The sequence below is a fragment of the Cololabis saira genome, chromosome 2 (assembly GCF_033807715.1).
Source record: "Cololabis saira isolate AMF1-May2022 chromosome 2, fColSai1.1, whole genome shotgun sequence".
Lineage (NCBI taxonomy): Eukaryota > Metazoa > Chordata > Actinopteri > Beloniformes > Belonidae > Cololabis > Cololabis saira.
Genome location: NC_084588.1, coordinates 5,233,854 through 5,260,502, shown reverse-complemented (window position 1 = coordinate 5,260,502; position 26,649 = coordinate 5,233,854). Strand labels below are relative to the sequence as shown.

General features: G+C 46.5%; 1 protein-coding gene across 15 annotated transcripts in view; it reads right to left on the bottom strand.

The window, feature by feature from the left end:
• Nucleotides 1-26,649, bottom strand: part of vps13c (vacuolar protein sorting 13 homolog C) — a 112,745-nt gene that overhangs the window by 1,657 nt on the left and 84,439 nt on the right. For 13 of the 15 annotated variants that reach the window (XM_061736650.1, XM_061736660.1, XM_061736668.1 and 10 more), the window contains 20 exons: nucleotides 26,300-26,404; nucleotides 26,043-26,198; nucleotides 25,033-25,158; nucleotides 24,825-24,958; nucleotides 23,958-24,084; nucleotides 22,469-22,704; nucleotides 21,000-21,144; nucleotides 20,675-20,897; nucleotides 20,521-20,590; nucleotides 19,773-19,884; nucleotides 19,587-19,700; nucleotides 18,410-18,540; nucleotides 18,240-18,321; nucleotides 17,894-18,007; nucleotides 17,595-17,670; nucleotides 17,357-17,520; nucleotides 15,951-15,996; nucleotides 13,716-13,839; nucleotides 7,110-7,224; nucleotides 3,830-3,921 (listed from right to left, as the gene is read on the bottom strand). In XM_061736650.1, coding sequence (XP_061592634.1) covers nucleotides 3,830-3,921; nucleotides 7,110-7,224; nucleotides 13,716-13,839; nucleotides 15,951-15,996; nucleotides 17,357-17,520; nucleotides 17,595-17,670; nucleotides 17,894-18,007; nucleotides 18,240-18,321; nucleotides 18,410-18,540; nucleotides 19,587-19,700; nucleotides 19,773-19,884; nucleotides 20,521-20,590; nucleotides 20,675-20,897; nucleotides 21,000-21,144; nucleotides 22,469-22,704; nucleotides 23,958-24,084; nucleotides 24,825-24,958; nucleotides 25,033-25,158; nucleotides 26,043-26,198; nucleotides 26,300-26,404 — 2,492 coding nt within the window. The other 2 variants (XM_061736723.1, XM_061736732.1) reach the window with 2 other exon arrangements.

The window sequence follows — 26,649 nt, the reverse complement described above, 5'->3', positions numbered from 1 at the left end:
CAGCAGAAGCTACATCAGCAAGACTACCACGGCCGACATGTCATGTGGGCCGCCCTGGTAGTCCAGTCCCCTGGTAGGCGTGTTCCAGCCCCAGCATCGAGTGCGCAAATCACCCTCACACTAGTTTCAGGGGCGTTTTAGGGGCATCATTGACTGGTACTGGTACGCAGAGGTGCTTGGGTCACATTCTGACCCAAACTTTAAAAGTGCCCAAATCGCCTTCAAACTCTACTCAAGTAAAGTACATCAAAAGTTATAAGGTTTTGAAAAGTGTCTGAGAGTGTCCGAGTGGACATAATGTTAAGGTATTGCCATTGGCCAGTGTCCAGTAGCAATACAAAGGCATTTGCATTGGACAGTAGCCAATGGCAATACATTTGGCTGGCATCAATTAGAGATATTGCCATTGTCAAAATTGGGTGACACTGATTTTTTCCACAAACTCAGAAGAAACCCCCCTTGGCGTTGTTTTAAAGATCTCATGATGTTCTACAATCAGTGTAAATCTCAAAGCATTTGGACCATTTGGGGTTGAGATATGTCAAATTCATATACAAAGGTATTGCAATTGGACAAGTGTCCAAATGTTTATACCTTTGTATTGCCGATGGCCAGTGTACAGTGTTCACATTCATCTCCATTGAAAGTAGGTTTTTGTGAGGCCTATTCGTCCAGGAGCAAAAGTTTTGGCCGTTGGAAAGAGCAGCTTCCGACGAAGTTAAATGGCGCCCTCCGCTCGCCCGTCTGCCTGTTTAGACCCCCGAAATCGGCCTCGAAATATGGATAGTAGGCAATGTTAAAGTATTTGATTTGGACAGGTGACAGTTCACAGTCAAATCCATTCAAATTTCCCTAAGAGAGTCGGGGGCTGAAACTTGGGCCCACAACCATCCACGGGGCTCAGATTCGGTGTGGACATTGACGGGGAGACCCCGAACCCCCAGACCAAGTTTGGTGGCTTCTTGTTGCAACGGCTTCAAGTTACATTCCTCCAAAGTTACACCCGTCCGCACCGGAAGTTGGGACCCCTGGGGTATGGCCCCCGGAGGTCCGAGAGGGCCCAAATCTGTAGAGCACCACACCCTACAATCTGTGTGTCGAATATGGCGCCGACAGGCGCCTCTGAAAGTTTTCTATCCACAGAGGGTCTATGGAGCTTTGAGCCTGACCCCCTGTCTGAGCAGATTCTTTGTTTCGGAGGGAAAACTCTTTGCGATGGCATAGGAGGCTGAAACTGACATATATCATTTTGGTGCTTCCGCTGAGCACGCCTGTTGTCATTTCAGGGCGCTAAGTGCTTTGGCCCCCCTGCGGCAAGGTGGCCATTTGAATTGTGAAATACATGGGGTAGTTAGGGAAAACCCATGTAAAAGTATGTGAAATGGACACCCTCATATCTCGGGCCCAGAAACTCCAATCTTGCTGCATTTTACAACTTTTCTTTTTGGTACAGAGGGGAACGACAATCCAAAGTGTCGAACCCATACCCCAGAAAAGGAAGTGCACACTCGGTGCAAAGGGGTGTCCAATGGCAATACTTTATGAATTGCCACAGTCACCACTAAACGGTATCTTTGACATTGAGACGCCTTTGTGACAATGGCAGGTATTTCCCATTCAAAAAAGTCCATGAAGCCTACACTTCCCTAGCCCTGGTTAGCATCTTCCAGGTTATATCGTACTGGGCAAAAACCACCACATCCAGGATCCTGGAAATCCTGCACTTTGCACTGGACTGGACAGGACAGTGTCTGCTGTCCACACCTGTTTCTATAGTGGTCTCTGTAGCGCACCAGCTAACCAGGTATCAGTCACATGTACACAGAACTCTTAGTTCTCCAGTTAATGGATCATTAATACTAATATATCTGCTCTTTTGGACTTTTGACAATATAAAATATGCTATATAAATAAAACTGAATTTTGGGTATTTTCTGTGGAGAATTAGACACAAATACTGACTATATAAAACAGTCTTGGGAAGAGGAATTAAATGTTCAAGTTAATGATGACACCTGGTGTAAAGCCTTGGAGGGTATAAAGTCTTGTTCAGTTAATGCTAGGATTCAATTCATCCAATACAAGGTAGTCCACAGGTTACACTACTCTAAGGTCAAACTTCATAAAATGTTTCCTGACTCTTCACCCCTATGTAGCAGATGTAAAGGCGCCGATGGCACACCAACGCATCTATTTTGGTCATGCCTGAACATTTATAACTTCTGCTCTGATATTTTTCTATGGTACTCAACTGTCTTTAATGTGAACTTATCTCCGGACTCAGAGACTCCTTGTTCGGCTGTTCTGACGCATCGGAGCAACTGGACACTCACGTACGCATCGCCCTAGTGAATGGTATGATGATCGCCAAAAGGTGCATTCTGAATCTGTGGAAATCTGTCTATGTTCCTAGCTTTAAAACTCAGTGAACTGACAAGTATTTTACATATGGACAAACTGAGACACAATTTGTCTGGGAATCCTAAAAAGTTCCTCAAGATATGGAACCCAGTTCTGTTACACCTGAGGATGTGATGGATGCTTGCTGCTCAGCGTAACATCTTTCTGTCCTGGTAAATGTACGGTTAGAACTACTGTAAAGCAGTGGAATCTTAACATCTAAGCAGCCCACTTGTTGTTTTCCCCTTGTCTTGGTTTTTGTTTTTGTATTAGTTATTTTATTTCATTATTTTTCTGTCCTGTGTGAATTCCTGGTCTCATGGGTGGGGGCAGGGAAGAGGGAGGTGGGGGGGATTTGTATATTGTCTTGTCTTACTAATTTTGTACCCCTAAGTTATTATGGGTGTAACAATATATCGTGCCACGAAATTTCGCGATACAAAAACGTCTCGATACATGTCGTGGAGGTGACAAACTGTATCGCGATATTGGGACAAATTTATCCAGTCAATACAAGCAGACGCTGATTTCTTTTTCAATGTAGTGATTTTGTTCTAACACAAGAGGGCGCTCTGAGCTGGTGGTGACTAATCCGCGCCGCACCCCCCTCTCCCATCTTTCCAATGCTTGTTTCAGTAGAGTGTGTAGCAAGTAGGATTTACAAGTAGAATGGAGAACAACGTAGCAATAGAAGACGCCCCCGCCACATTTAAGTCACCGGTATGCCGGCATTTTGGATTTTCAATTGTGGATAGAAACGGCGACCGAGTGGCTGATAAGGCGCAAACAATCTGCAAACATTGTAAGGCTTAAACATTGTAAGCTCTTAGCTCTGCCATAAGATCAATAACAGTCATGTTGCATTTTGAGTTTGGGACTTTTCATAGTTTATTTATTTACTCTTATTTATTTATTTAATTTTAGTAGTTACATTTCTGGAAAAAAAAGTCAAATCATACATGAGAGAAACTATTCAGTTTGTAGCAAAAATATTTGTACTTGTATGAAACTGAAGATGCATAATGCAAACCTGACATTTACTTTTAGTTCAGTTTGTGGAAAATTGTTGGCCTGGCTTTCTCTTTAAAACTTAAACAGTTATAAAGCATTACAAACTGTAACAATAGGGCAAACGTACAGCATTGTTTTGTATTTTGTGTCTTTCAAATAAAAGACAACTTTTTCCAGTCGTATGTTCCTCATTCAAGGTTGTTAAAAAAATACTGCTATAATATCGTATCATTATCGTGACCTCAATATGGTGTATCGTACCGTATCGTGAGATTAGTGTATCCTTACACCACTATAAGTTACTTACTGTACCTGTATGTATAAAAAAGTGCTATAAATAAAATATATATATATATATAAAAAAAAAAAAAAAAAAACTGAATTGAAGGCAACCAGCAGCCCCCCCACACACACCTACCTGTTGGTGATGATGATGTTGGTGTTCCGGTGTCCTGGATACTGGCAGTGGTCCCTGAACACCTCTCCATTCAGCTGTTTGATCTCTGACCGCTGCCACACACACACACACTTCAGTTATGGACAGTTATGTTGAAAACATTAACGTCAGGTTAACATTAATTAAACGGAACGTATTTTCTGGACTATAAGCCGCATCCGCTCTATTTAAAAAAAAGATATTTCAGCCGCAGATATTTCTGTTGTTAGATTAGATATTTACTACATGTACAGAAGGATTTTGAACTGTAAATGATGTACATGTTTGTACCTAAATAGATCTTTCCTAACAGTGTCTTTTAACACTGCAGCAACTTTGCTGATTAAAACGGGACAGAACCAAGAGAAAATAACCAGTATTTATTTATTTATTTATTTATCTATTTATCTGTTTGAAATCTGCTTCTACCTACTTCTATCTGCTAAAGAAGAAGTAGCGTATTCTTCTTTGCACTTAGTTTGTTTTAGTTTTGATTCTAATTCCGGTTAGAGCGCCGCGAGCGGTGGAAGAAAAATCCACAGAATAGAAATAGAAAACCTTTGTATAACCCGCATAGTTCAAAACCTATGAAAAAAGTAGCGGCTTATAGTCCAGAAAATACAGTAAATAGCTTTTCATCACTCACCTTTACAGGTCCTACAGGTCCTACAGCCCCCCCCCCCCCCCTTTTAAAAATGGAAGGTTCTGTTTATGTGTGAATAAAGCCTCAATTAAACATGTAACATAAGAAAAAAGACTGAGATAAGATTTATTCAACTAAAACAAACATTACAGACGTCACAGTGAGCTTTTATGCGAGCCCCCACAAAGACACACAGGTTAAATACTCCGTTTCAGGGTGAAACTTTTACAAAAATACTTCTTAGATTTCCAGCAGACATTTTTTCAGCTGGCTGCTCGTTGCTTTGGATAAACGTGACATGACAGATGTCTGAGGTCTGGAAGGACATGTTTGGCATGCATAGACACCAAATCCAGTCACGTTCCCACATTCATGTCAACTACATCTGGAGGTGAATGAGAAACGGTGAGAAACGGACAGGCAGAAACAGAGCAGGCCTTTAAGGAAGCACATTCAGTTGGAAAGATTGTCACCAGAGCAGGCCGAGTCCTCCACAGGCTGCATGAGACAGAGGAAGGAAGAAGAGGAGGAGGGAGGAACAGACAAGAACAAGAGCTGATCACCGGTTCAAAGATGCTTGGATTTTAAAAGTATGCTAAAGGAAGGCTTCACGCTAACCTACAGGCTAACATGCTGAGGAAGGCCGACGTGTGGCCGACAACACGGACAGATCACAGCAGTGAGCGCCGCGCCACTAAGAAGGACGGGCCTGCCTAACCGCACAGTGGGAAAGGCCTACTCATATAGCGTACACATCTTCAGATTCCTATTTCACCATACACTCTTCTTTGGGACGCCTTCTTTATATCTTAGCGTTATTTCTGCATAGATAAGAGTGAGTTTGATGCTCCTTTAACAAGTTTGGTCCGCGGATCAACATCAACCGCCAGAGCCCTTGCTCCCGGTGAACCATAAATCCGCCTAGGCGGATTTATGGTTCCGCGTCACACCAATGCAGAACCGACGGCGTAGGATGCGCGGTCGATTTAACGCAGAACCATAATTCAGGCGAAGCTGCAGTCTGTCTGCGCTGATACTGACACACCGGGTCGGAGCGGATTTGGTCATGATGTTTAAACTCTGTTTTGTGATTAATAAGCACGGTTTTTAATTATTTTTCGTTGGCTCAATGTAGCAAATAAAATCGTTGACCATCCAGCTCCTCAACCATCAGTTACGTGTTTCACATGAGCAATTCAGGTAAAAACGGCAGTCAAATCAGCAAAAATGTCAGTTTGCTGGATGAAATATATTAATTCCTGATAAAATAAGTTTGTTTGGGGGGCACGGTGGCGCAGCTGGGAGTGCAGCCGTCTCACAGCAAGAAGGTCCTGGGTTCGATTCCCACCGGGGACGCTGAAGTGCGTGTTAGTTCCCCCATGACTTCAGTGCCCACACCCTGGGTGGGGTTGGTGAAAGGGCCTTTCTGTGTGGAGTTTGCATGTTCTCCCCGTGTTCCCTTGGGTAGCAATGTGAGCTACCCTCACAAAAACATGCAGCAGTCCTGCCCCCTCTGGCCAACCGGGGAGGGGAGGATCCGTCAGTGATTGGACGCTGCCTTGGCGTCGCCGCTGCTCATTTGCATAAAGTTCAGATTTCTCAAATTCAAAGTCAAATTGAAATTGACGCGCTGCTCCCGACGCCTCTGCTGCTCCCGCTGCCTCTCGAGGCGCATAGAAAATGAATGGCAGCCGGCTGCCTATGACGGCCGTGACGCTTTCAGTGTGAAGACGTGTTCAGGTTCAAGAGTGTTCAAATGGGTTCAAACTGTTGTCTTTACAAACGTGTTTGTTTCAGGTTGAAATGTTCTGGTCGAAATGTGTTCGGGGTTCAAGCCAGTAGCGGAACATATCAGAGCCGGGCCGAGGGGCGGGGCATATGAATGGCCATATGAATGGCACCTTTGCAGTGTGCCAAGTGATCCATGATGACGTTGATAGACGGCTGTGGATGACGAACGATTTTACCCAAAATACATTTGTAGATTCACTTGCAACTTTTGTTTTAATGTTTTTTTTTTTTTTTTTTAAGATTTTTTTTGGGCTCTAGTGGACCTTTATTCAAGCTGCAGATATGAAAGGGGTAGAGAGAGAGATCGGGGATGACATGCAGCAAAGGTGCGCAGGCCGGGATTCGAACCTGCGACCGCTGCAGGAGACTGTAGCCTCAGTATATGAGCTGCTGCTTAACCCACTGCGCCACCGAGCGGCCCACTTTTGTTTTAATGTTAACTGTGAGTGTGAAAATCTCAGCACAACATATTATACAATACTTTATACCTAATATGAACCAAGTGGTGCCACAAAAAAAAAAAATGGGTAGATGTAGCAGTCGGAGTTGCTGGCTGTGATTCATTTAGAAAATATGTAACTTTTGTGTACGACTTCCTGCCAATATTGTCAATTTTTGTGTACGACTTCCTGCCAATATCGTCATTGCTGTGTGGATAATTATTAATTCAGTAACTCAACACACTTCTTTAAGCGTTTAGGCAGAGGTCCACAACCATGGACTGGCGTGGTTGGGCTAACATGGGAGAGAGAATGTGACACGAAGCCGTGCCCGTTCGCTAACTGAAAGTGACATATGTTGTCATGGAAACAATAATAGTATTCAAACCTGGAACAGGTCAAATCCCTGCGACTCAGTCAGGACGTACGGCCGGATGATCCCGTCCTCCCTGATCAGACGCACCGGACGCAGTTTGGTCACTTCCTCCGTCGACTCGGCCGCTCTGACGTCAGCAAACACACAAAATACACACCGTTATCCCCCTGAAGTAGCGCACCTCACGCCCCCCCCCACTACCACCACCAACCACCCCCAACCAGAGGCTCCAGGTCACATGACCTCACACGGAGCCGTGTCTGAGCTCTAGCGCAGGCCCATGCTGCAGGCAGCGTCAGCCAGCTGAGCTCACCTGGGGGGGACCTCACCTGTGGGGGCCTCTGCAGGTACAGCATGAAACAGCAACATTCAACAGGTTATCAGTGCCCACCCATCAATCATGTGACACATTTGTTCCAAGTACAGGGGGGGGATGAAGGCCACTGAGAGGCGCTGATGGGAAATATTCTGGGAACCACAAGGGGGCTGATGACTCAAATGAACAGTAGAATCAGATATTCCCTCTCCACTTATCTCAGAGTGTTATTTATACCAGTAAACATGTAAAAGCCGTCCAGGTCTTTGAAGCAGCAGAAGCAGATTTCTGAGCAGACACCCCCATCAACCAAAAACACCCGGCCCGTTAGCAGATCAGTTGTTTATTAGAAAGTCAACATGCCAGAACAGTGAGTCAGCCGATCCCTGGGGAGAGAGCAGCTGAGCGAGCGGAGATCCCGGTCCCTCAGGAACCACCGCCATACTTTCACTACAGGTCCAGAACAGCAGAGATGTGAAGACATGAGGGGCTTCAGAGAACCACAGGGACGTGTCGCAGTGTTCCTTTCAAAAACTCTTAAGATCTTCACAGCCATGTGAGGAGAAGCAGAACCTCCACATCTGGCTGTCCTCTCCAGGTCAGGACTGAAGTTCTATAGAGGGTATGCATTGACGTCACTTCCCCACTGGACCAGCCCCCTTACTCGCACTGAGTGGCAAAACATCAGCAAAAACAGCTGTAACTAGTGGAGAAGACGGGATAACAGCTGATTATCAGCTTAAATTAAAGTCAGTTGGACTTGACAGTGACCCGTACAGTTACCAAGAACCAGTGGTCCATGGACATTAATATTTAGTACAGTTACCAAGAACCAGTGGTCCATGGACATTAATATTTAGTACAGTTACCAAGAACCAGTGGTCCATGGACATTAATATTTGGTACAGTTACCAAGAACCAGTGCTCCATGGACATTAATATTTGGTACAGTTACCAAGAACCAGTGGTCCATGGACATTAATATTTGGTACAGTTACCAAGAACCAGTGGTCCATGGACATTAATATTTGGTACAGTTACCAAGAACCAGTGGTCCATGGACATTAATATTTGGTACAGTTACCAAGAACCAGTGGTCCATGGACATTAATATTTGGTACAGTTACCAAGAACCAGTGGTCCATGGACATTAATATTTGGTACAGTTACCAAGAACCAGTGGTCCATGGACATTAATATTTGGTACAGTTACCAGGAACCAGTGGTCCATGGACATTAATATTTGGTACAGTTACCAGGAACCAGTGGTCCATGGACATTAATATTAGTCCACGAATCCAGTTTCCTGATATTTATATGAACTTAATTTCTACGCCGGGGGAATAGACGAAGCAAAGCTTGAAGGCTTACAAAAGTCTTGACGCTTGGTCCGACTTCAAGGCAGGATTTGTTGGCGAAATTAAAGTGATGAGGACACTGAACTTTATGATTTGACCGTTTAACGTTAGCTACCCAAAAATCCAACATTACCTGATACAAAATGGGAACCGCAAATCCACGTTTCGGTGTCTGGAATCCAGTTGTTTCTGTGAATTGCATCGATCCATTTGTCTCTCTTAAGCTTATTTTTCGTCAGTCTGTAAAACGATAACTCGGATTTCTTGCTAAATCTATGAGTACAGTCGATCCCACAACAGCTCACAAAAACCCAACTAACTCTCAAATTGTTTCTTTAAAAGGGTTACGAGAGTGAGGATGTAAATAACCGAGCTGTTGGCCCCCCTTTGGATTAACGTCCAGAAGATCAACAAGGACGTCTACATTTGTTCTGAGATCAATCAAAGCAACGATGATTTTAACTTTAATGTTACCTAAACTTATTCAATCACAATGGTTACTTAGAAATGCAGGCTTTGTCTGCGAGTAGTCAGCTAACCTCCTCTGGTGTCGTTAGTCCATCTCAGATTATGCATGTAAATAATATTAATTTAATCTAGTCTTAGGTAAGTAATAATATATCTGAAGTTATGTCTTACTAGGCCAGGGGTCGGCAACCCGCGGCCCTTGAGCCCCGCCCTAGTGGCTCCCTGGAGCTTTTTCACAAATGTTTGACCTTTTTTTCCTTTTTTCCTCTTTTTTCTTCCTTTTTCCTTTCCTTTTTAATCTCGACATTTCGATTTTTTTCTCGACATTTCGACTTTTTTCTCGACATTTTGACTTTTTTCTCAACATTTCGACTTTTTTCTCGAAATTTTGTCTTTTGCCATTTCTAAGGCTTATACAAGACTTTTCATTTTTTGCGACTCCAGACATATTTGTTTTTTGTGTTTTTGGTCCAATATGGCTCTTTCAACATTTTGGGTTGCCGACCCCTGTTCTAGGCAAAACTAATTAAAGTAAATTTATCTAATCTTTCCCTACACCATGAAGAGTGTTGATCCTGCATGTTGTCATCTGTAACCATGACGACAGTGTTGACCTGATCACCAACCAGATTTTACTGTAGATGTTCAACATGTCCCTCCATGACGTGTTTAAGTCCACCTGAATGTTCCTCCATGGAAGATGGTTTGGGTCCAAAAGTATTCGAAAACATCTTGGAACGAGGTTTTCACACAGACAGTGGTCATTGTAAAACTGTCCAAGTTAGCAACCGTAAATAAGAAGGGAGGAGCTTACTTATGGGTCAATCATCATCATGCTGGGAGATGCTGCAACATGGAAAGTTTCAGTGATGATGTAAACCCCTCCCCCGCCCACTCCCAGCAGGTCAGCTGACTCTCCTCAGGGGTGAGGTGGATGGACTTGCACAAAGATGAGGGTCTTACAGAGGGGCGGGGCAACAAGCAGCATCAGACTGATGGACGGGACTGGACCAAACTGGATGGATGAAATCAGACTCTGACACGATGCAACGACTTACCGTCCTTCTGCTGCAACGGTCGGCATGCAAACATGCAACGGCTGCGTGTTAAAGCTCAGCTTCAGCATCAGTGCGCGGCTCTGCTCTGATCAACGAACCACTTGAACAAAAGAGTCGTCACAGTTTGAGTTAAGCAGCTCAGCTTTAACACAGCACCGTTTAAAATACTCACACCACACAGCGAGAAACAGAAAGAACAGAAAGTCCCAGCCACCACAGCGGACAGAAAACAAAAGTAGAAAATGTCAAAATTAGTGAGCTGACGAGAACAAACGGACAAACATTACGAAGCACACAAAACCCAGGACATCGTACAGCCTGGAGCAAAGATACACCACTAGCACAGATCGGAAATAAAACCCCCAGACGGGATCAAAGCGGAGACTTTCAGCTCTCACTGACTGAGGCGGCAGTTCATACATTTAGCTCAGGAGTTTGAACCATTCCTGACAAAGTCAATCAGTCTTAGTAGACATTGAAAAGTTTTGGGACAACTGGCTGGAGAGCAAAGCCGCAAGCTGGATGCGATTCTTGAACAGAATCGCAGGCTGGCGGCGGTCTTTGAGCTCATTGGCAAGATGGAGAAGACCTTGGAGAAGTTGGAAGCTCGGCTTGGCGGGAATTGATCACATATTCGTCTGTTTGGAGTCGCCATTGATGAACCAGAGAAGGAAAATTACTGAGTCTGTCTGTTCTTTGCAATATAATTGTTAATTCTATAATCTGGCCTTGACAGAGCGGTTTGGCCGATCGCTCCAGTCACAATCTCCCTGGTGGAATGTAAACAAGGGACTCTGCCCCCACTAACCCTCCCCTCTCCCAGGAACATCTGTGGACCTGTTTTCAGAACTGACTGAGCCGTCTGATAACATCAAGGACATTGGCTGAGGAGCAGCTTTGAGCGAAGTTCACGGACTTACCGCTCACACTTGCTGATAACCACACCTCACTCATCTCATCCCCGCCCCCCCCTCTTATCAGCCCCCCCCCCAACGCAGTCTCCGGGTTTCGAGCACCACGAAGCCGCGGCGACCACTTGGATGTACTGTACTGTGTACTGTGTATCTAACTTTGCATGTAGTGGGAAATCATATATTTGTTTCACCTTTAGTTGAATTTATTGAAACGAATGAAGTTTTGCAATAAATTCAAATTTTCCAACCTTCCCCTGTATATTATGACATCAATAAATAACAGAGAGCGTACCAACATGTTGCTGTCTTTATTATATCCTGTCCTTTATTTTGTTCATTATTGTTAGTTCGCTGTGTGTGTGGGTGTGACAGACGTGCATGGAACAATTGTGAAATACGGAATCAACTGCGTTCCGTATTGAACCAATACGCGAGCGACGTTGCAGTTGGTGTTGCACTCGAACGGACGTGAACGGACGTGAACGGACGCAAACGCAAGCTCAAACTGCAAGTATATCTGGGCTCTAAGACCTGCAGGGAAGGGGGTCCCGAGGACCGGAATTAAAAGCTGAGCTAGTGAGTGGTATTCAGACCTCCTCCAGCCCATTAAATGTATTACCCACATCATTATTGAAAAAGGTTATAGCGTCCATCGATCCTCCTCTGCTCCATATTGCTAACTGTTCAATGGTCTCTGGTTGCTTCCCCTCTTATTGTAAACAGGCGGTTGTTCAGCCACTTTTTGAAAAAGCATAACCTGGATCCATCTTATCCACAAAACTTTAGGCCCATTTCTAAGTTGCCCAAATATCTCGGAGATTGTAGCTAACCAGCTCATCCCTGCTCTGATCTTTGACATGTTCCAGTCCGGTTATCATCAGAAACATTCAACTGAAACAACTCTCCTTAGAGTATCTAATGATGTCCTGAAGGTGTCTCACTCCGGTAAATGTGCTGTTCTGGTGCTGTGCTTTGGTTTTGGGTCCAGTTTTATTTGTTTTGTACATGTTATCTCTTGGTGAAATTATCAGTCAGTTCCGGGGCATCACTTATCGCATGTACGCTGATGACATTCAGTATTCTTTTAACCCCAACAGAATCAATGGTCTAAACGTACTGGATGATTAAGGCCTGGCTGTCCAACACTTTCCTTCAGTTAAACACTAAATAAACTGAGGTTCTCATTATAGGCCCCATATTTCTGGTATAAGGGACCAGATTGCGTCTATAAAATGTACATTCCACCCTGAGAAATCTGGGCGTCGTTTGTCTCACACTTGTTTTTTTCCATCTTAAGAATATTGCCAAACTGAGAACCATTGCGTCTGAGTGTTTTTTTTTACCAACCCGGGGAGACGGGAGCCAACTTTCAGTCTGACTGCTCTTCTGCCGACGGTTGGCATCGTGTTGGTGTGTCCCAGCCTTAAGGTCGCCATCAACTGCCTGCAGCTGTTACAGAATGCTGCAGCCAGGCTAAATCTGAGAGGATTTGCCGTATAACTTCCATCTTGGTCTTGCTGAACTGGCTTTCTGTTCGCTTTAGCATTCATTTTAAAGTCTTCATTTTAACTTTTAGAGGTCTTCATGGTCAGGCAGTACATGTCTGAACTCCTTTGCCCTCATGTCCCCAGCTTACTTACTTACCTTAACTTAACTTACTGTCAGTCATCAATCAAAAGAAGACACCCCTAATCATGCACATGTGTGTGGTGTGAAACAATTCTGTCTAATGAGGAGCATGAAGACGGAGATCAAAACTGGTTCTTTACAAGACTGGAAATATGCGTATTTCTGCTGGAAAGTTGGACATTTCAACCTGGGAGATCTGGATCCAGACCCTAGCGGTCAGTAGAGCAACTGCAGTTCTCTTCAGTTCCATGTTTGGTAGTCCGTAGTTCCTTCATAAACACCATTGACCTGCTTCACTGAGACATGCTACACACTACAACATGTTTGACGCATGACATGGCCTTTGGATCTTAGGAGCTGTTATGTTTCTTCTCCTGACTTTCCTGTTGAATAATTCTGAAACAAGTTTATCTTGGGTTCATCTGTCCTTGGAATCTGACTCCAGAACATGGGAAGGTTTTTAAATGTTTCCTGATCAAGGTTTGCACCTAGACTGCAGAAGTTGACGACACTGCCTCCGTCTCTAGAGTTTTCTTTTAACTTTTGTTCACATTGTAAAAGGTTTTTCTTCAACAAGGACAAGACCACCTTCAGATGTCATCTGTGGTCCTCCAGAGGTTCAGCTCTTGTTCTGACCAGAGCTTGCTTTCTTTTTCAGAATGTACCAAAGTTTGATGTGGCTGCAAACAAGTCTACATTTGGATTTGGTTTTCATGTTTCATATGAAATCTTCTGTGGTGGCGTATAAAAGCAAATTCATTCAGGCTTATTGTTCGATTACTTATGGAGCTGAAACAAACTGGAAACAACGCACCAGTGAATAAACATGGAGAAACAAGTGCAAAGACAAAGCGTGGCATGAAAAGGTTGGGTACCTCTGGATGCCCTGGAAGGTGCTGCTGGCCATGTCCACGATGCCGCCGGTCGGCTGGGCCACAACGCCCACCAGACCCTTACCGATGCCCTTAAAGAAGCCTGCTGCTCCCTCCTTCTTAGCTCCTACAGACAGAAAGGAAAATCAAGTTCATTAGGCCTGGTGTGTCCAGATCTGGGTCTGAGGATCTGGTGGGTCCAGCTCAGGGGATCTGGGTCTGAGGATCGGGTGCAGTGATTCTCAACCGGGGGTCCGTAGACCCCTAGTGGTCCGTTGGTACATAATAATAAAATATACGTTTTAACGGGAACGGGTAGTCGTCTACTTTGATGGACGCTTCAGCGGGAACGGGTAGTCGTCTACTCTGATGGACATTTCGGCGGGAATGGGTAGTCGTCTACTCCGATGGACGCTTTAGCGGGAACGGGTAGTCGTCTACTCTGACTGACGTTTTAGCAGGAACGGGTGGTCGTCTAGTCTGACGGACGTTTTAGCGGGAACGGGTAGTCGTCTACTCTGACGGACATTTTCGGGGGAACGGCTAGTCGTCTACTCTGACGGACACTTTAGCTAGAACGGGTAGTCGTCTACTCTGACAAACGTTTTAGCGGGAACGGGTAGTCGTCTACTCTGACGAACGTTTTAGCGGGAATGGGTAGTCGTCTAATCTGATGGACGTTTTAGCGGGAACGGGTAGTCGTCTACTCTGACGGGCATTTTAGCAGGAATGGGTAGTTGTCTACTCTGACGGACGTTTTAGCGGGAATGGGTAGTCGTCTATTCTGACGGATGTTTTAGCGTGAAACGGGTAGTCGTCTATTCTGACGGGCGTTTCGGCGGGAATGGGTAGTCGTCTACTCCGATGGACGCTTTAGCGGGAACGGGTAGTCGTCTACTCTGACTGACGTTTTAGCAGGAACGGGTGGTCGTCTAGTCTGACTGACGTTTTAGCGGGAACGGGTAGTCGTCTACTCTGACGGACATTTTCGGGGGAACGGCTAGTCGTCTACTCTGACGGACACTTTAGCTAGAACGGGTAGTCGTCTACTCTGACAAACGTTTTAGCGGGAACGGGTAGTCGTCTACTCTGACGAACGTTTTAGCGGGAATGGGTAGTCGTCTAATCTGATGGACGTTTTAGCGGGAACGGGTAGTCGTCTACTCTGACGGGCATTTTAGCAGGAATGGGTAGTCGTCTACTCTGACGGACGTTTTAGCGGGAATGGGTAGTCGTCTATTCTGACGGATGTTTTAGCTTGAAACGGGTAGTCGTCTATTCTGACGGGCGTTTTAGCGGGAACGGGTAATCGTCTACTCTGACGGACATTTTAGCGGGAACGGGCAGTCGTCTACTCTGATGGACGTTTTAGCGGGAATGGGTAGTCGTCTATTCTGACGGATGTTTTAGCGGGAACGGGTAGGTATCTACTCTGACGGACGTTTTAGCGGGAACGGGTAGTCGTCTACTCTGACGGACGTTTTAGCGGGAACGGGTAGTCATCTACTCTGACGGATGTTTTAGCGGGAATGGGTAGTCGTCTACTCTGACGGACGTTTTAGCGGGAATGGGTAGTCGTCTACTCTGACGGACGTTTTAGCGGGAACGGCAGGTCGTCTACTCTGACGGACGTTTTAGCGGGAACGGCAGGTCCTCTACTCTGACGGGCATTTTAGCAGGAATGGGTAGTCGTCTACTCTGACGGACGTTTTAGCGGGAATGGGTAGTCGTCTATTCTGACGGATGTTTTAGCGTGAAACGGGTAGTCGTCTATTCTGACGGGCGTTTTAGCGGGAACGGGTAATCGTCTACTCTGACGGACATTTTAGCGGGAACGGGCAGTCGTCTACTCTGATGGACGTTTTAGCAGGAATGGGTAGTCGTCTATTCTGACGGATGTTTTAGCGGGAACGGGTAGGTATCTACTCTGACGGACGTTTTAGCGGGAACGGGTAGTCGTCTACTCTGACGGACGTTTTAGCGGGAACGGGTAGTCATCTACTCTGACGGATGTTTTAGCGGGAATGGGTAGTCGTCTACTCTGACGGACGTTTTAGCGGGAACGGCAGGTCGTCTACTCTGACGGACGTTTTAGCGGGAACGGCAGGTCGTCTACTCTGACGGACGTTTTAGCGGGAACGGCAGGTCGTCTACTCTGATGGACGTTTTAGCGGGAACAGCAGGTTGTCTACTCTGACGGACGTTTCTGGACTATTGTTGATGTTTATGAAGACCAACCTTCCACAGGTTTGGTGACGATTCCTGTAACTCCACCAACGAAGCCCTGCAGAGACATAAGAATCAGAATCAGAATCAGACTTGACAGGGTTTGAATACATCAAACAGGGAATTTGACTTCTGATACACCGTCTGGGACATAGATGTTTATAATGCGCTTGTTTTCTCAAGGGTGACACTGGGGTAGAGGAGGAAAAAAAGGCATCTTCACACTGTGTATAAATACGCAGTGTAAAGGTGCAAAAAACACCTCAGCACACAAAGCAACATAACATCATCATGAAGACTTGCATGTGGGTATGGGGGGGAGGATTACTGGGGGGGGGGCACGGTGCATCCAAGTGAGCGCTTCGTGGCACTCAAACCCGGAGACTGTGTTGGGGGGGCTGATAAGAGGGGAGCCAGGGAAGGCGTCGAAATGAGGGAGGTGTGGTTATCAGTAAATGTGTGTGTGTGAGCGGTAAGTCTGTGAACTTTTCCCCAGAGCTACTTCTCAGCCAATGTCCTTGGTCTTATCGGGCGGCCCGGTACAGTTCTGATACAGGTCCACAGATGTCCTGGGGGGGAGGGCTAGTAGGGGCAGAGCATCTTGTTTTACATTCCTCCAGAAAGATTGTGACTGGAGCGTCCTGGCAAGCCGCTCTGCCAAGGTCAGATTGCAGAATCAACAATTGTATTGAGGACAGGCAGATTTCAGTAATTTTCCATCTGCCTTAAGCCTCTGGTTCATCAATAGCGAGTCCAAACAGACGAATTTGTGGTCAATTCCCGCCAAGCCGAGCTTCCAACTTCTCCAAGGTCTTTTCAATCTTGCCAATGAGTTCAAAAACCGCAGCTAGCCTGGGATTTAGCTCCCCCAGCGTTAGAGTCTGAGTGTTGGTCGCAGAGCTTATCCCTCTAGCCACGTCCGGCAGCTCTGAGAGGGCCAGAACAGCTGTCGTCAACTTACGAATTTGTCGATATGCCAGGAATCCGCCAGCTCCAAAAAGCAGAAATCCTGTTATCATTAATCCAATTATGTAGGCATCTTCAACATCCTCGACCGACAGAATCGACAGACACATGATCCTCCAATGCTTCCATGAGTCCATCATGTATCCAGCAAAAAATGTTCCGTCAGGGCAGGAGGGCTCCCTTGTCCCCTGACTTCTCGTTGCAAAAATTTGGTCAATTGTGCTGAGAGACCAGTTAACCAATTCCATGATTGTACCGAGTTTTGGAGGCTGTGAAAAAGAGAGGTTCTAAAAGACAAGACAAGACAAAAAGCAGCAGCAGGGCAGATAGGGAGGGAGAGGGAGCAGAAAAAGCGTCCGCCTTCGCCGAGAGCCGGAAGACAGACTGTTACTGTAATGTGCACCAGTTCACATGACCCCCACCCCCACTCCCACGCAGGCCCTCCTTCTAACCTTTAGCAGGCCTTTTCCTCCTTTGGCCAGACTCTCTCCAAAGTCTCTAGGAGGCCGGTTCATCTCCTCTCTTCGTTTCTGCTGGTACTCCTTATCCATGGTGATGGCTGCAAGGCCTTTACCCACCGAGCCCGTGATCTTGGAGACCATACCAGCAGCACCGCCTGCAGGCACAGTAAACAGAGTTAAAAACCCCGACCCGCCTGATGAGTTCCAGAAATGATCCCACGTTTCTTACCGACGGTGTGGCCCAGCAGGCTGCGGACACCAATCACGAACCCCTCAGCAAACTCATCTGGACCTTGAACTGCTCCCTGAAATCAAGAAGCAGTTTCAACAACACATGTTTGGTGGGAAAGCCAGGAAAGTGAAGTCTTCTGGACTGTCAGGAATGTTCCAGCCCATTGGGGAAGTCCTGGAATGTTTGGAAGGTTCCTGGTGGTCATGAACCTTTCTGGAATGTCTGGAAGGTTTCTGACGATCCGGAACCTTCCAGACTGTCGGCAATGTTGTGGAGCGTTTCTCTGGATAGGCTACCTGGAACGGCTCGTAGAAGAAGGCTTCCACTCCCTCAGAGAGACCCCGGATCAGTCCAAACGGGTTTCCCAGGACATCCAGACCCAGAACCAGAACATACATCTGCTTCAAGAACTGCAGCCAGAACACAATACCAGGACCGTCAGAGCAGGCTCAAACAGAAGGTACCTTCACACATTTCTAATCAGCATTGTCATGTACACTGATTTTTCAGGGATAAACAAATTTAAAATGTATATGTATCTAATAAAAACCTTAGTCATGTGAGTGAGTCACATGGCAGAACTACAGTGAAGTAAGCCTATGAAGCCTCTGCTGATCTGCCATCTGATGGAGGTGCGGTTACCTGCTCGCTGTAGTGCCGCAACACCGCCCACATCAGCTTCTCTCTGCGGTAAAACTGGCACTTCACTTCGAAGAAGGCCAGCCTGAAAGACGGAGGGCGGACGTTCAACACAGGAAATGTGACAGAAAACAACTCTTTCTATGACGACGGCAACACAGCTGCTGACTCACTTGAAGATGATGTCGTCCACGTCCGTCAGCGTGGCTCCGATGCTCTTCAGCAGGAGATTGAAGGACTGAAGAGCAGCTGCCTCCTGACCAGAGTCATCGCTGCTGGAGCCCAGAGACAGGCTGAGGTGGAGCTGAAACCCCAACCAAAGACTTTGGTCAGGACTGGAACACCAACCACCTTTGGTGCAGCGTCTGCAGTTATGCAGTCGATGTACCGGACCGTTGTGGTGAAGAAGGAGCTGAGTCGAAAGGTGAAGCTCTCGATTTACCGGTCAATCTACGCACCTACCCTCACCTATGGTCATGAACTTTGGGTAGTGACCGAAAAGACGAGATTGTGGATACAAGCGGCTGAGATGAGTCTCCTCCGCAGGGTGGCTGGACGCTCCCTTAGAGATAGGGTGAGAAGTTCAGTCACCCGGGAGGAGCTCGGAGTCGAGCCGCTGCTCCTTCACATTGAGAGGAGTCAGCTGAGGTGGCTTGGGCATCTGTACCGGATCCTCCTGGACGCCTCCCTAGGGAGGTGTTCCAGGCATGTCCCTCCTCCCTAGGGAGGTGTTCCAGGCATGTCCCTCCTCCCTAGGGAGATGTTCCAGGCATGTCCCTCCTCCCTAGGGAGGTGTTCCAGGCATGTCCCTCCGGGAGGAAACCCCGGGGAAGACCGAGGACACGCTGGAGAGACTATGTCCACATAGATAAATGCAGGTAGGATGATTTGACAGATTAAAATACCCTGTCAGATCCCGCTTCCACATAGATAAATGTTGATGTCTATGTGGAAGCGTGGTCTGACGGGTTTTTTTCTTCCGCCAAAGCGTCGTACACATAGGTAGGACACCTCGGCAGAACACCGGCTTGGGTGTACATGGATCTATAAGTCTGATATGTGATGGCATTAAAAGTATGACATGAATCTGGCTTCATTTCACCACCTCACCGCCTGCGTCGCCAGTTCTCCATATCTTCAAAAGGTTTGTGCGCTAGGGTCAGGGTTGGCTTAAAGATACACACATTTTTCGGTTAGTTTTTTTTTTTTTTAAATCCCAACCTTTGCGTATAAGGTGGCTTGCGCATCTTTCAGCCCTGTTTTGTGTGCACGCAAGCTTTATAAATGAGGCCCCTGGACCTGAGGATGGATGGGTGGCTTTGGGCTCAGGACTGGGAGATGAAGACTCACCTTGATGGGAGAGATGTGGAAATGCTCGAAGAAGCTGAGTCCAGAGGAGTCGGAGAGCGACGCCTCCGTCAGCTCAGCCTGCAGGAGCTGCAGATCTCTGTTGATCAATCCAGACTGGAACACAAACAACCCTTAGACATATTGGTTCTACGTCAACGTTCACGTTACTTTCCCGGGGTTCTCTACCTTCTGTCCTTCAGCCTGCTGGTCCACAGCTGGGGTGAAGAGAGCCAGGATGGATGCCAGGAAGCCCTGATCGAGCTTCACCGCCATCTCCTGCACCAGAGCCATGAAGTACCTGAAGAACACCACAGCAGGTTAGAGGATGGAGTGGAACTGGCAGTCTGAGCTGGAACTAGCTTTGGACACTCAACTGGTTCCCCGGCTCTGAGATAGGTTCTCCTGCTCTTACAACAGGTTCTCCTGCTCTTACAACGGGTTCTCCTGCTCTTACAACTGGTTCTCCTGCTCTTACAACTGGTTCTCCTGCTCTTACAGCAGGTTCTCCTGCTCTTAAACGGGTTCTCCTGCTCTTAAACGGGTTCTCCTGCTCTTACAGCAGGTTCTCCTGCTCTTACAGTAGGTTCTCCTGATCTGAAACGGGTTCTCCTGCTCTTACAGCAGGTTCTCCTGCTCTTACAGCAGGTTCTCCTGATCTGAAACGGGTTCTCCTGCTCTTACAGCAGGTTCTCCTGCTCTGAAACGGGTTCTCCTGCTCTTACAGCAGGTTCTCCTGCTCTTACAGCAGGTTCTCCTGCTCTGAAACGGGTTCTCCTGCTCTTACAACTGGTTTTTCTGCTCTTAAAGCAGGTTCTCCTGCTCTTACAGCAGGTTCTCCTGCTCTTAAACGGGTTCTCCTGCTCTTACAGCAGGTTCTCCTGCTCTCGCAACTGGTTCCCCGGCTCTGAAACAGTTTTTCCGCTCCGGTTCTTACTTGAACTGCATGACGCTGCTGTGCTGGTTGAACCTGGTGATGATGGACACGTCGATGAAAGGCTTTGGCTCTGTGGAGGCAGAAAGCAGAGTTTCAGGAAGTCCTCACACAGACAGTTCCAGGAGGAGGTGAAGCGGCTGAGACGGGGCTGCACCTGAGTCCAGAGCAATGGACTTGGGAGGAGGAACGGGGTGGAAGACGATGGGGAAGATGGCCCCCGGCAGCTGGTTGTCCACCTGCAGCCAGTGCAGCTGGGCCCTCAGGCTGCGCTGGTGCAGCGACTGCTTGAACTCCACCTGGATCCCAGACAGGAAGTTCCTCCTCACCGGGCAGGAAATGGGTTGGCGCATCTTCATGGTAGCTCCGCTGAGGTTCACCTGGCAACCGGGGACATCAGCAGCTCTCACTCAGCTCAGAGGACAGAAGAATCCGGGGTTCCCCCTCCTCCAGGGGTGTACGTGTGTGTGTGGACCACTGACCTGCAGGTTGGGATCCAGATTGACCCAGCCCCCCTGGGACTTCCCGGCCAGCTGACTCTGGTAGGTCTTCTCCAGAAGGTTGATGGTCTTCTGACTGAACGGCTTCCAGCGATTCTTTGGCTTCATCTCCCAAACCACCCCTGAGCTGTGACACACACCCAAGTTACCTGACAGGTTCCAGTCATATGAATGTTGCAATTTCTTGTTTCTTCTTCTTTTTAAATGGATATTTTTTTCTTAGTTATTTCACAATAATTATTGTGAAATTATTATAGCACTAGTTATTTTACAGTCATATCATTCAGGCAACAGCTCAAAAAACAGTTTTAATAACACCAACACAAATCAATATCAGATCAAATCGAATGGTGATCGATTCTGAATCTTAAGAATCAGAATCGAATCCCTACCTTGGACCTACCTAGTGTAGATGAAATGTATGTGTCTGATGCATCAGAGCTGGACCGACCAAAAAGACTCTTGGACGCATAAATAGTTGTCCACGATTACCTGGTATTACTAGTCACCTGGTAATACTAGTCAGTTGTCCTCTCCTCTTCCCTTCCTCTCTTCTCCATTTCCATTTTTATTTATTATAATTATCTCATAGCTATCATTTTTGTCCATCGCTCCTGTAGTTTCTTGTGCTGGCCTCGCCTTTTCTTCTCTTTTTTCTCTTTTGTACATGGTGCAGCATCCTCTGCCGGTGGCGAAGAGCATCTCTGAATGCACAACACCGTAACCTGCAGCGTGGGAGTGAGGGGGGCAGGGTAACGGCCCGATCAGGCGGGGGAGAGATTTGTCCGCCAAGACTTCTCTCCCTGGCCCTGCCCCTTCTCAACCTTTCCCCGACCCTGCACCTAACCTGGGATTTGCTGATTGGGCCGGGGCTTCAGGAGCTACGTGCTGGCCTGCGGTCCCCACCCCCGGTCATCCCGCTGCTGCTTCCACCTGCCTGCTGTGCTGTTGCCGTCCCTGACCCACCAGTCTGGCCTTCAGCAGGAGGGTCCCCCCTTATGATCCAGGTCCTGGTCCAGGTTTCTACCCCCTTATGATCCAGGTCCTGGTCCAGGTTTCTACCCCCTTATGATCCAGGTCCTGGTCCAGGTTTCTACCCCCTTATGATCCAGGTCCTGGTCCAGGTTTCTTTCCTCCTAAAGGGGAGTTTTTCTTGCCACTGTTTGGCTTAAGGTTTTTCTCCAACTAGGGGAGAAAACCTGCCATTGTTTATGTAATAATTGCTCGGGGGTTTATGTTCTGGGTCTCTGGAAAGATCCTAGAGACAACTTTTGTTGTATTAGACGCTATATAAATAAAATTGAATTGAAAAGTTGTCCATGGTTACCTGGTAATACTAGTCAGTTGTCCATGGTTACCTGGTAATACTAGTTAGTTGTCCATGGTTACCTGGTAATACTAGTCAGTTGTCCATGGTTACCTGGTAATACTAGTCAGTTGTCCGTGGTTACCTGGTAATTCCGATGTAAGCGATCTCCTGCCGGTTTCTGTTGTTGACGAGTGACAGTCCCAGGTTTTGCAGCGACACCTTCACCTCCTGCTGAAACTGCTCCAGCTCCTCGGCCTGCCGAGCCTTGGTCACCACGCCGGCGTCTTCAGAGAACAGCAGCACCCGCTGCCGCCCGTCCAGGAAGGAAACCCAGTGAACCTGGGACTTGTTGTCGTAGGAGAACTGGCCCACCTCATCCTGAAAGCACACAGACGGGCTGGAATTTACCCGGCAAACCCAGGAGCTGAACGTCTACAGTCCCCTATTGGTGTCTGCAACCACATACTGACAGAACAGTAGGACAGGGCTTTAAGTGTGTATATTCAAGTTCCTAGCTGAACTTTTATTTATTGCTTAAAGGGGACCTATTATAGCATCTAATACCTATTTTAAACAGGCCTTGAATGTCTTAAAAACAAGCTTTTGATTGTTTTTGCTAAATAAATGAGAAATTCAGCCTCTGATCCATGTCTATCTTCCCATTCTCTAACCTCATTATCTATGCAGGATTCTGAGTGGGCGGGGCTATGATAATGAGGCTCTGTGCTGATTGGCTGCCTGAATGACGCGATACACCGCTACGAAAAAATGGTGGAAGCTCCGGCCAGCAGAGTTAGTTGTGGCCGTGGTTTCACGCATCGGAGGACGACCGATGTAAATCACATTTTTGTTACGTAACGAAAGGGAGCAGAATCTGAACGGCTCATAAATCCACATCAGACTGGATGGATCATCCGGGCGGCTGTACAGACACTGCAGAATTTGGTTGCTTTCCTCCTTCTCTGAGTTGGCAGGCTGAGGGGAGACCACTTTGTATATGTTAAAGCAAGAGAAAACCTGTTTTTCATAATAGGTCCCCTTTAATCTCGACATTTCAACTTTTTTTCACGACATTTCAACTTTTTTCTCGACATTTCTACTTTTTTTCTCGACATTTCGACTTTTTTCCTCGCCATTTCGACTTTTTTCTCGACATTTTGACTTTTTTCTCGACATTTTGACTTTTTCTCAAAATTTCAACTTTTTTCTCAACATTTTGGCGGATCATCCGGGCGGCTGTACAGACACTGCAGAATTTTGTTGCTTTCCTCCTCTGAGTTGGCAGGCTGAGGGGAGACCACTTTATATATGGTAAAGCCTGAAAAAACGTGTTTGTCATAATAGGTCCCCTTTAAACAATCATATCATCTAAAAATGATAGACAGCTTGAACACTTATGACAATTGAAGGCAAGTTTGGACCTTTGAGAGTCAAGACGAGCAGAAGATGGGATGTATAAAGTGTTTTAGAAAGTGATCATTATCACTGAGGTCATTAGATGCGGCAGGTCAGCCTGGCACGTGTGAGCGGGTTCATTCCTGCTGCTGAAGGTGATGAACACCTGACGCAGACAGGAAGTCACCAACAAACCCGAGCCAGGTCCTGAGCAGGAGGGTGTGCAGGTGAAAGACCTTTAGCAAGTCCAGCTCCCCGGAATGTTCCATGTAGCTCCAGCTGAGGGTTCTGGTGACGGCCGGGTCGTCCCAAACGAAGCGCCGAGCTTCGCTGGGTTTCAGCTGGTGGATCACCGACGAACCGCTGAGGAGGAAACGGTAGAGAGGTTTGTGAGAGGGTGAAGGAAGGACAGAGGATCATAACCCAAACCACTAATACCAGTTCTGTCCCGTTAAAGCAGATCGGACTTTCATGAGCCTGGACCCCAGCGATCATTCGCTGGGGTCGAAACGTCATGTGGAATTAAAGCTTCTGTCCAGTGTGAGGAAAAAATATCTGCAAGTCCTTGACAATCAAAAAAAAGTGATCAGGAAAGACCAATAAGACCCAACAGCCCCAAACGACCCCAGTCACTGCTGCTCCTTCAGGGGGAGGATTTACCTGCAACAGGGAGATAAACTGATAATGGACTACATTGTTGGAGATTTACAGCCTGAGTAAAGTTGAAACGCCACTAGGACAATACATGATTATATTCAGCAGGATCTCCAACCCTGGTCCTCTGGACACCTGTCCTGCATGTTTTACATGTTTCTTTGCATCATCACACCTGATTCTAATTAATGGCCGTCATCAGCTTGTCATCCAGGTCTGCACAAGTCTGTTAATGACATTTCGACTTTTGGGGCGTTTCATTTGTACTTCTCACCTAAAAATATTAAAATGAACTGAATTTGAACTAGTTCAAAGTGAAAATGGTGAACTACGAACGTCAACTGTTCATTTTTAAACTATGTGAACTGAACGTTGAACTAGTTCATGAGAAGTATGAACTTGCACAACACCACCAGCGCCTACATGCTCAGCATGGTCCCCTCACTCACCTCTGGCGGTAGCTGATGGTGACCCAGGCCGTGTGGTTGAGCAGCAGCGCCGGGGCTGCTCCCTCGTAGTAGTCGCTGAAGCTGATGACGGTGGAGTGGTCGGAGACGTCCACGTCCACGATGATCCCGCCGCACTGCAGACCCACAGGGTTAGTTCTGCTGGAACCAGCTCCCTGGCCCCCCGGCTCCGTCACCCCCCCACACTCACCGTGTCCGTCCTCAGCAGCGTGCCGTTGTCCTGGAGGCTGAAGAAGAAAGACTTGGAGGTGGACTCGGACCCCACCACACGCACACACAGCTTCCCCGACGGCTTCTCCGGCCACAGAGGGACACACTGCAACACACAACAGCCACGACATCAGCAGCTTTCAGAGAGGAACCAAACTCTCACCACACTCAGGATATCGTAGGATTAGGATTGTATAAGTAGGATATTGTAGGAGGCTAGTTTAATTATGCATTGATCTTTGTTTATTAATTGTTTGTGTTGTATTTATTAATTTTTTTGTTATTATTTTGTCCTTTCTTTCTTTTTTTATTTTATTTTTATATTTTCTATGGCATATGATATGATATTGTGAGGAAGGGACAGGACTACACTGCAAAAACTCAAAATCTTACCAAGAATATTTGTCTTATTTCTAAAAAATAACTTGTTATTTGACAATTTTCACCGGTTTCAAGTAAATTCTCACCTGAAATAAGTAGAAAAATCTGCCAGTGGAACAAAATTTATCTTCTCATTACATCAAAAAAATCTTGTTCTGCTGGCAGATAGATTTTTTTCTACTTATTTTAAGTGAAAATCTACTTGAAACAGGTGAAAATTGTCAAATTAGTTATTTTTCTGGCAAAGATGACTCTTGTTTTAAGTGTAATGAGATTTGTTTGACTAAACATGAGACATTTTAACTAGAAATAAGACAAATGTTCTTATAAGATTTTGAGTTTTTGCAGTGTGAATCAGCGTTCTGCTTCCTCCTGTTCCCTCTCCAACACATTATTTTGCTGCTTTTCTTTATTTCTGGATGAGACTGTTAAATTGTTTAGTTTTCTTTTTTTTTAATATATTTTGACGCTTTTAATTTGATGGTGATTTGTTGTTGTTCAAGACAAAGCCAACCATAAACAATAAAGAAATAAACAAAGGAGCACCCCCATCATTAGGAACTCAAATAGAGACATCAACACATCTAAGTATTGATGAGTGTTCCTCACCTCGGTGGAGGCCACGTAGTGCCACCTGTAAGAGCTCTGGCTGGTAACTTCTCCCACCTCCAGCTCATACGCTGACTTGTTGAACAGAGTGTAGAAAGGACTCATGGTGACGATCCGAGTCAGGTTGAAGCTGCTCATCTGGATTCCTACGCCCAACTGGATGCACAGACACAGATCTGTCATTTCCTCTGCCAGGCGCTCGGAGGAAGCAACACAGGAGCTGACAGCAGCTCCACATCTGGGTTGATTCAACGCACCAGGTAGTCCATGTTGCTGGCGGGACAGCGGACGCAGCCGTAACTTCCCACCGTGTCCAGAGAGAAGCCGTCAGACCAGGAGCTGGTGGAGATGCAAAGCTGGATCTGCAAGAGCACACTGATACGGTCACAACAAACATCCTGACGTCTGTGTCAACCGGTGCACAAAGGAACACTCACTGATGGAAAAGAAACCTGATCAGGGTGTCATCTGCATATTTACTGATGTCTATCTTTACAATGATGTCTGATCTAAAACGAGTTTGTCTGCAGGGTGCATGTGAACAAATATGGTTTAAAAATAAACATGAACACATTCACTGATTTGGTTGTGGTATTTCATAAAACTT